The sequence below is a fragment of the Pelophylax lessonae genome (assembly GCF_965119305.1).
Source record: "Pelophylax lessonae genome assembly, chromosome: 6".
Lineage (NCBI taxonomy): Eukaryota > Metazoa > Chordata > Amphibia > Anura > Ranidae > Pelophylax > Pelophylax lessonae.
In genome coordinates this window covers 53,013,463-53,024,123 of record NC_138773.1, presented here as the reverse complement: position 1 = coordinate 53,024,123, position 10,661 = coordinate 53,013,463, and the positions used below count along the sequence as shown (strand labels likewise).

Below are 10,661 nucleotides of genomic sequence, written 5' to 3'. Positions count from 1 at the left end.
AAAAAAAAAAATATATGTCTTATTGGTTGATTTCTTACATTATAAACAATCATAATGTACATATACACCACTCAAGGAATGCTGTAAAAACACATTCAGTTTCACACCAGGGACCCATGATTACTGTTGTCTGCAGGCTTGGTACTATTCCCATTTACCATCTAGCTTTTCCCCATACCACCTGCGCTGTCCAGCAGCATAAAATGCTCTAAAGCTATAAAAGTCACCGGTATTGAAAATAACAGGTCTGTGGAAGATCACAGACCAGGAACTAGCAGAGGTATGCGTTTTGTGCAAGTCAGAAGATCGGGAGGCAGGTTTCCCGATGGCTAACATTTAGGACATTGCAGGCTCAAGCTGCCTACCCAGCGCTGGCAGAAAAAAAACCTAAAATACAAAGCCAAGGGTGTCTTCAATATAAAAATCTGCATGAAATAAAACCTTTATCGTATAGGTTTGCTGGATCTATTTAGGTGTAAAGTAGTGACCCCACCTCCTCCTTTAAAACACACTGCTGGTTCAGAGGCTGAACTGGGCCAGCTACAGAATCTGTGCAGCCCTGCACGATGTATCTATAGAATGTTTCCAAAGTACACATCACACAAAACGGACCATAGTCTCCTTAAGGCCTCTTGCACATGGTACTGATGTTAGAGCATCAGCATCTCTGGATGTAATTTTAAGTGTTAGTTTTATGCATATGTGTGCATAATACATTTCTAGGGAAAATTAATTAGTATGCACCAGCGCAAAATACTGACCGGAAAAGCAGATTTTTAAATTTTTTTTTTTTTTTTTAAACTCAAGAATATGCAGCGCTTGTTTGTGCGCCTGTGTGTACAGGCAAAATATAAACAATGGGCTGCATTTTAGATTTAAAAAAAAAAAAAAGGCTGTACTGAGCTTTTTTTAAGCCGTAGTGTGCAAGACGTCTATCCCACGACCCCCACCCTCAGTAACACGGTTTCCTCAAAACTGCGCACACAGATCTGCCTTAGGACTGCAAATGAAACAGTCATAATTCCTCACATTTTAGCTTTTTTTGTCAAAAAAAAAAAAAAAAAAAAAAGATCTACACGCAATATGCTAGCGATGCAATACAAACCAAACCGGTAGCGTTAGCGGCGAGAAAATCTCTTATGACACTAATCCCCAACACAGAAATTTTGGCGGATGTAATATAGAAAACATAAATAAAAAGCGTTAATCAGTGTTTGCTGGTCAGGGCTGTGAGATGAGGCGAAAGTCCTAAGCATTTTAGGAAACAGCGAAAGAAGCCATCCCATGCTTTTATTCTGCGAGACTGTTTGCTGGAAACTGCATCAGTCCCGGTGTAGCTCCTCGCGATAAGTCACTTGCATTGTAGTCTTTCCGTAATTCTCAATGGTACTGCAAAAGTTTGCACTGCGCTATGGACAAAAAGCCACAAGATGGCACTTTTTCGGTCCTGGGTTCAACCCTCCCACTTCAGTAGGGTATTTGCACAGTAGAAACTGGGATACCTTGGGGAGGCCAGGAGCCTGGATCGTCACCCAGCAGGTATAACCTTAGTCGATCAGACTTCCGCACAACAAGTCATTAAGCCTTCACCTAGTTCTTGTCTCTGGAGGTATCCATAGATTTAGATTTTTGATTAAATATATGTGCATTTATAATATATATTTATAGATATAAAAAAATCTGACATTTGCCATTTTCAATGTGAAAACGGGTAAAATGTATTGCAGTCTGGAGTAGATTCTTCTTTCGTTGGTAAAGGGAATCAAAAATATCACTCTTGTAAGAATTTTGGGGCTAGGAACACTCATGGAGGTGGGGAAGGAAGGGAAGGAGGAGCTCCAGGGAAAATCCTCTACATCAAATGGAGTGTTTAGTCCGTCTTGCAACTCTTGAAGTTGACACGGAACATGCCCAATGGAAAGTCAATAGAAAAAAAGCAAAAATCGGTCTGTCACTCAATCCGTTATATTTTTTTTAAAAAAAATAACGAGATGGACGACCAAACGACAACTTCCCAATATTTGCTGCGGTGCCCTCTCCATCGGAAGGAAAAGGTGCCTTTGTTGGTTTGAGTTTAGGACTAACAGAGGAGCATCATATCAAGCACAGGGGTGGAAGGGAAAAAAAAAAAAAAAAAAAAACACACATAAAACAAGAAAATCCGGCGGAATAAAATAAAAACTGCGGCAAGTATAGGAAGTGGACGCCAGTAGGCCAGTTCATGTGTCATTGCTTATAACACTCATACATTCTTCTCAGAGTCTCTAGCTTGGACAGAAGTGGCGAGCAGCAGGTTTGGAAGCGGACAGCTCCGCTCGATCTCGGTTGTAGGTTTTTTGCTTGGTGTTCCACATCGTGTCACCGGAATTCATAGATGGGCGCACTGTGTTCAGGGACATGTGTCAGATTTAAAGACTGGTACCTGCAGAGAAAAAACATAAAATTGACCGATATAAAAACAGAATGCTTCGGTGTTCTAATTGCTCCGTTTGAGGCTTCGGATGTAAATTGCGGGTGTATTTCTGCATCTGCGAGTGAGGTGCAGCATACAGCTGCACATAGAAATTGCATGGTTGTACTGTACCTGTATACAGGTACAGTGCACTTATAAAGTATTCTGACCTCCTTTTTATTGTTAGGCTGCAGTCTGACAGTACAGTTTTTTCATTTTTTTTTCCTCCTTAATCTACACTCAGTACCCCATAATAAAAGTAAACAACAGAATTTTAGAAATGTCTGAATTAATTAAAAAGGGAAAACTGAAATATCACATTGGCATTAATATTCAGTAGATATGGCGTATTCGGGATCCTAGTCTAGGGGTGTTGAATATAATCGCAGAATCGCGATTCAGACGTTTGTGATTCTGCATCGATGCGGAGAGTCGGCCTAATCGATTGCCAATGACGTCATCCGCCACTCCGTGCAGTACTCTGCCTATCCTGGAGAAACACAGAGGCAGCGCCTGCCTGGCGACTAAAGCCCCCTCCTCTTCCAGATGGACACTGGAGCAGAAAGTCAGCTAATAGCCAGTAGAGTGAAGGAGGAGGCGCTCGAGGAGGCCCCACATCAGCAGAAGCATCACTGGAGGCACCAGTGGGGTGGTGGGAGGGATGAGATCAGGCTGAGGGATGGTGCCCTCTCTGCCTGATCCCATTCCTCCCACCACTATTCCTCTGCCTGATCCAATTCCTCCACCACCATTCCTCTGCCTGATCCAATTCCTCCACCACCATTCCTCTGCCTGATCCCATTCTTCCCGCTACTATTCCTCTGCCTGATCCCATTCCTCCCGCTACTATTGCTCTGCCTGATCCCATTCCTCCCTCTACTATTGCTCTGCCTGATCCCATTCCTCCCTCTACTATTCCTCTGCCTGATCCCATTCCTCCCCACCACCATCCCTCTGCCTGATCCCATTCCTCCCCACCACCATCCCCTCTGCCTGATCCCATTCCTCCCCACCACCATCCCCTCTGCCTGATCCCATTCCTCCCCACCACCATCCCCTCTGCCTGATCCCATTCCTCCCCACCACCATCCCCTCTGCCTGATCCCATTCCTCCCCACCACCATCCCCTCTGCCTGATCCCATTCCTCCCCACCACCATCCCCTCTGCCTGATCCCATTCCTCCCCACCACCATCCCCTCTGCCTGATCCCATTCCTCCCCACCACCATCCCCTCTGCCTGATCCCATTCCTCCCCACCACCATCCCCTCTGCCTGATCCCATTCCTCCCCACCACCATCCCCTCTGCCTGATCCCATTCCTCCCCACCACCATCCCCTCTGCCTGATCCCATTCCTCCCCACCACCATCCCCTCTGCCTGATCCCATTCCTCCCCACCACCATCCCCTCTGCCTGATCCCATTCCTCCCCACCACCATCCCCTCTGCCTGATCCCATTCCTCCCCACCACCATCCCCTCTGCCTGATCCCATTCCTCCCCACCACCATCCCCTCTGCCTGATCCCATTCCTCCCCACCACCATCCCCTCTGCCTGATCCCATTCCTCCCCACCACCATCCCCTCTGCCTGATCCCATTCCTCCCCACCACCATCCCCTCTGCCTGATCCCATTCCTCCCCACCACCATCCCCTCTGCCTGATCCCATTCCTCCCCACCACCATCCCCTCTGCCTGATCCCATTCCTCCCCACCACCATCCCCTCTGCCTGATTCCATTCCTCCCCACCACCATCCCCTCTGCCTGATTCCATTCCTCCCCACCACCATCCCCTCTGCCTGATTCCATTCCTCCCCACCACCATCCCCTCTGCCTGATTCCATTCCTCCCCACCACCATCCCCTCTGCCTGATTCCATTCCTCCCCACCACCATCCCCTCTGCCTGATTCCATTCCTCCCCACCACCATCCCCTCTGCCTGATTCCATTCCTCCCCACCACCATCCCCTCTGCCTGATCCCATTCCTCCCCACCACCATCCCCTCTGCCTGATCCCATTCCTCCCCACCACCATCCCCTCTGCCTGATCCCATTCCTCCCCACCACCATCCCCTCTGCCTGATCCCTATTCCTCCCCACCACCATCCCCTCTGCCTGATCCCATTCCTCCCCACCACCATCCCCTCTGCCTGATCCCATTCCTCCCCACCACCATCCCCTCTGCCTGATCCCATTCCTCCCCACCACCATCCCCTCTGCCTGATCCCATTCCTCCCCACCACCATCCCCTCTGCCTGATCCCATTCCTCCCCACCACCATCCCCTCTGCCTGATCCCATTCCTCCCCACCACCATCCCCTCTGCCTGATCCCATTCCTCCCCACCACCATCCCCTCTGCCTGATCCCATTCCTCCCCACCACCATCCCCTCTGCCTGATTCCATTCCTCCCCACCACCATCCCCTCTGCCTGATTCCATTCCTCCCCACCACCATCCCCTCTGCCTGATTCCATTCCTCCCCACCACCATCCCCTCTGCCTGATCCCATTCCTCCCCACCACCATCCCCTCTGCCTGATTCCATTCCTCCCCACCACCATCCCCTCTGCCTGATTCCATTCCTCCCCACCACCATCCCCTCTGCCTGATTCCATTCCTCCCCACCACCATCCCCTCTGCCTGATTCCATTCCTCCCCACCACCATCCCCTCTGCCTGATTCCATTCCTCCCCACCACCATCCCCTCTGCCTGATTCCATTCCTCCCCACCACCATCCCCTCTGCCTGATTCCATTCCTCCCCACCACCATCCCCTCTGCCTGATTCCATTCCTCCCCACCACCATCCCCTCTGCCTGATCCCATTCCTCCCCACCACCATCCCCTCTGCCTGATTCCATTCCTCCCCACCACCATCCCCTCTGCCTGATCCCAATCCTCTTCACCACCATCCCCTCTGCCTAAACCCATTCCTCCCCACCACCATCCCCTCTGCCTGATCTCATCCCTCCCACCACCATCCCCTCTGCCTGATCCCAATCCTCTTCACCACCATCCCCTCTGCCTAAACCCATTCCTCCCCACCACCATCCCCTCTGCCTGATCTCATCCCTCCCACCACCATCCCCTCTGCCTGATCCCAATCCTCTTCACCACCATCCCTCTGCCTATACCCATTCTTCCCCACCGCCATTCTCTGCCTATTCCCATTCCTCCCCACCGCCATTCTCTGCCTATTCCCATTCCTCCCCACCACCATCCTTCTGTCACTGGCACTCATATTTTGTGCATTTAGGACAGAAATGCATTTCAGGTCTTTCTTAAAACAATCTGCTGAGCAACCCAGAACTAGTTTGTGAGAGAATCAGTATTTTCACAGCTATTACGGCAAAGAAGCCTGTTTTCCCTCTAGATGTAAATAGTGCCTCTTTGTTCTCTGCAATGAAGTAAAAGTAAATAAATTGTAGCCCTCTTTTGGGATGGTTATGAGAATTACCCTCCCCAAATAGGATATTATAGGAGATTTTGTCGATTTTGTGGCCGGAACTCTGCTTTAATAGCAATTTGCAAAAAAAATGGGTTGTCTGGTAGGGTAACCACTAATCTCTTGAGGTTTCACCAATGAAGCATGCATACCACTGCTGATGACAGGAAACAGAAAATTTGGCTCCTTACCACTCGGAGCTTCGATGGTAGTAATAGCCTTCTATTGTTGCAGCAGACTTCTGAAAGCATATGTAATAGAAGCCAGCAAAGGAAGCGCCACTGATGTCTTTGATTGTGTGATCGGGCACCAAGAACTGCTCCTATGGAATAGGGGAAGAGAGGTCAGTGGAACACAACACAATGAATACCAAAAACATTGACATTTTTTTAGGATCTGCAGCAGGTCAGCTCCCCAACCTCAGCCAGAATAAATATGATTCTCTCAAATACAAGACTCAGAGGCTCTATCCAGATTTTTTTTTAATTTAAGGCTGGATTTAAACTGTTCATGCAGCGGGTGGATATACAGTATTTCAAAAAAGTGAGTACATCCCTTACATTTTTGTAATTATTATACCTTTTCATGTGACAACACTGAAGAAATGACACTTTGCCACAATGTAAAGTAGTCAGTGTACAGCTTGTCTAACAGTGTAAATGTGCTGTCCCCTCAAAACAACTCAACACAGTCAATGTCTAAACTGCTGGCAACAAAAGTGAGTACACCCCTAAGTGGAAATGTCCAGTTAGCCATTTTCCCCTCCCTGGTGTAATGTGACTCGTTAATGTTACAAGGTCTCAGGTGTGAATGGGGAGCAGGTGTGTTAAATTTAGTGTTATTCTCACTCTCTCATACTGGTCACTGGAAGTTCAACACGGCACCTCATGGCAAAGAACTCAGAATCTGAAAAAAAAAATGATTGTTGCTCTACATAAAGGTGGCCTAGGCTATAGGAAGATTGCCAAGACCCTGAAACTGAGCTGCAGCATGGTGGTCAAGATCATACAGCAGTTTAACTGGATAGGTTCCACTCAAAACAGGCATCGTCATGGTTGACCAAAGAAGTTGGGTGCACGTGCTCAGAATCATATCCAGAGGTTGTCTTTGGGAAATAGGTGTATGAGTGCTGCCAGCATTGCTGCAGAGGTTGAAGGGGTGGGGGGTCAGCCTGTCAGTGCTCAGACCATACGCTGCACACTGCATCAAATTGGCATGGCTGTCATCCCAGAAGGAAGCCTCTTCTAAATGTGAGGCACAAGAAAACCCACAAACAGTTTGCTGAAGACTAGCAGACTAAGGACATGGATTACTGGAACCATGTCCTGTGGTCTGATGAGACCAAGATAAACTTATTTGATTCAGATGGTGTCAAGCGTGTGTGGCGGTAATCAGGTGAGGAGCACAAAGACAAGTGTCTTGCCTAAAGTCAAGCATGGTGGTGGGAGTGTCAGTCTTGAGCTGCATGAGTGCTGCCAGCACTGGGGAGCTACAGTTCATGGAGGGAACCATGAATGCCAACATGTACTGTGACATACTGAAGCAGAGCATGATCCCCTCCCTTCAGAGAATGGGTCACAGGGCAGTATTTCAACATTTTAACGACCCCAAACACACCTCCAAGACCACCACTACCTTGAAAAAGAAGCTGAGGGTAAAGGTGATGGACTGGCCAAGCATGTCTCCAGACCTAAACCCTATTGAGCATCTGTGGGGCATCCTCATATGGAAGGTGGAGGCACACACAGTCTCTAACATCCACCAGCTCTGTGATGTCCTCATGGAGGAGTGGAAGAGGAATCCAGTGGCAACCTGTGAAGTTCTGGTGAACTCCATGCCCAAGAGGGTTAAGGCAGTGCTGGAAAATAATGGTGGCCACACAAAATATTGACACTTTGGGGTGTACTTCCTTTTGTTGCCAGCAGTTTAGACATTAATGGCTGTGTGTTGAGTTATTTTGAGGGGACAGCAAATTTACACGGTTATACAAGCTGTACACTCACTACTTTACATTGTGGCAAAGTGTCATTTCTTCAGTGTTGTCACATGAAAAGATATAATAAAATATTTACAAAAATGTGGGGAGTGTACTCACTTTTATGGGATACTGTATATGAGCACAGTTTCCCTTTTCTGCTAAACTGAAGTTAATAGGAGTGAACCAGCCACATAGGAAAGAATTGGATTTCTACTTTACATGCAGCAAAATGCAACAAATTTGCTGCAATAAAATGGAAAGGTGAACAGGCCCTTAATAGAAACCACACTAAAGCAAAGTTTAAAGTATAATACTCATGGGCACATACCCTTTCCTATACTGGTGACAAGCAGCTATGACTCTCGGCTCCTGTCCCAAATGTCCCTAACAGGTCATAATTTCAAGGTTGACTCCAGGATAAGCAAATATTGTCCTAATACAAGAGTCATGTATTAGGTCATAAGAGTCATGTGTATTCTTACTTGCTTCTTTGTGCGCTTTGTATCTTCCAGATCTGTGCAGTAATCCCAACTTTTCTGTTGTGCAGGAGCTTCACGTAACACAGATCGCTCAGTGCTGCTCTCTCCCCTAGTTCAGATTGACTGCAGTTTTCTGCAGGCAGCATGTAGTCGCGGGGCCTAATGGCCTCCCGTAAAGCTCTGCTCTCTGCACAGGCTATGTACAGCACAGTGATGAAATCACTAATTTTACAGGGTAATAGCTCAGATTGATTTGACATTTGATGTACAAAATTGGATTTATATCCTTTTAACCACTTGCCGACCGTAGGACGTTATAGGACGTCCTCGGTTTGCAGTGGTTATACTGGAATGATATGAATGCAGCTACAGGCATCATCCCGGTATCAGTATTTTCAGCCGGCGATTCCCTGTGAGGCAGAAGTGATTAGAGTGGCTGTGCCTTCAATCACTTCTGCGGGTAGTGGAAGGGGGTACACCGCCCACTTCTGCGGGTAGTGGAAGGGGGTACACCGCCCACCTCTGCGGGTAGTGGAAGGGGGTACACCGCCCACCTCTGCGGGTAGTGGAAGGGGGTACACCGCCCACCTCTGTGTGTAGGTAGAAGGGGGTACACCGCCCACCTCTGTGTGTAGGTAGAAGGGGGTAACCCGCCCACCTCTGTGTGTAGGTAGAAGGGGGTAACCCGCCCACCTCTGTGTGTAGGTAGAAGGGGGTAACCCGCCCACCTCTGTGTGTAGGTAGAAGGGGGTAACCCGCCCACCTCTGTGTGTAGGTAGAAGGGGGTAACCCGCCCACCTCTGTGTGCAGGTAGAAGGGGGTACACCGCCCACTTTCACCGCCGCCTTTCCCGGGTTTTTCCGTCCAATTGCCAACCCCAGGAGCACTGCGACTGGCAGCGACAGCTGCATGGAACACACAGAGAGAGAGAGAGAGAGAGAGAGAGAGAGAGAGAGAGAGAGAGAGAGAGAGAGAGAGAGAGGAGCTGATGTTGTTCCTCCCTCTCTGTGACTGCAGAAACTGCCTCTGTTTACCGGGCCGTTAGTGGCCAGGAAAGCAACCGATCAGATTGATCAGAACAGGCCAGAGGAGAGATCTGCGGTCTAATAGACCACCGATCTCTCCATAAGGAGGACCTGTCACAGCCCATGCTGTCTCAAGGGATTCTGTTCACCCCCTGTGATAGCAATAAAGGTATTACACAAAAAAAAAAAAGGAAGAAGATTTTAGATAAAAACTCCCGTGCTTTTGCGCAAATGTAAACAAATAAGCAAGTCCCCAGGCATATATAAACTGTGATCACAACACACATGTGAGGAATCGCCATGAACATCAGAGCAAGAGCAATTATTCTACTGCCAGCCCTCTAACTCTAAACTGGTAACCTGTAAACATTTTTAAAGTGTCGCCTATGGAGAATTTTAAGTACCATAATTTGGCGCCATTCCACAGGCATAAGCAATTTTAAACCGTGAAATGTTAGGTATCTTATTACTCGGCACAAAATCTTCTACATTTTACCCAAAAATTGGGTATTATATGGTGTTTTCGTGTAATAAAATTAATTTAGGTGTATTTTTTCCACAAAACAATGGAGTTTGAAAAACTGCTGCACAAATACCGTGCCAAAATTGCAAAACCAATCATTTTATTCTATAGGGCCTCTGCTAATATATATGTATGTATGTGCGTGTGTAATGTTTGGGGGTTCTAAGTAATTTTCTAGCAAAAAAAAAAAAAAGATTTTTTCATGTAGGAGAGAAGTGTCAGAATAGGCTAAGGAGTATGTTTTTATGAAAGTGATGTCATTCAGGGAATACTTTGAATTTTCTCAATCATGTCACCACCCGGCCTCTCCAACTCGTCCAATCAGAGAATGCTTTGCATTCATTGAGAAAACGCAACGCATTCTCCGAACTGTGCCAAGAAGCTGATTATCTGTGTTAAGAATGCATCAGGCCAGCCACTCACCACAGGACCTGGAAGCAAGGGGAGGTCACTAGAGTAGCGGGGTCTACTTCGGTGATTTCCAGCTATCAAGGGCAATGGCCAGGTATGGTATATATGCAAAGTTACACTGGTCTAAGCTAGACCAAATATACCATACCTGGGATTCATCTTTAAGGTGTTCCCCATGAGAGAGGAACATGGCACTGAATTACTGCCTTGGCAAAGGTAACATCTTCACTGTCTGGACACACTGAAAGATTAAGTGATAGCGCCACACTAACAACTTTTAAACCAGGCCCGTGGACAAAGACTGACTTTAAGGGTCTACTGCTTCAAAAACTGATTTCTGAGTCTTGAAA

At 47.6% G+C, this 10,661-nt stretch overlaps 1 protein-coding gene across 1 annotated transcript in view; it reads right to left on the bottom strand.

The window, feature by feature from the left end:
- Positions 1 to 1,061: 1,061 nt before the first annotated feature.
- GID4 (GID complex subunit 4 homolog) overlaps positions 1,062 to 10,661 on the bottom strand; it is a gene marked incomplete at its 5' end in the record, with an annotated part of 31,219 nt that continues 21,619 nt past the window's right edge. Inside the window, 2 exons of the mRNA XM_082262474.1 lie at positions 1,062 to 2,422; positions 6,087 to 6,217. Coding sequence (XP_082118600.1) covers positions 2,359 to 2,422; positions 6,087 to 6,217 — 195 coding nt within the window. The 3' untranslated portion in view covers positions 1,062 to 2,358. The remainder of the gene's footprint in view (positions 2,423 to 6,086; positions 6,218 to 10,661) is intronic.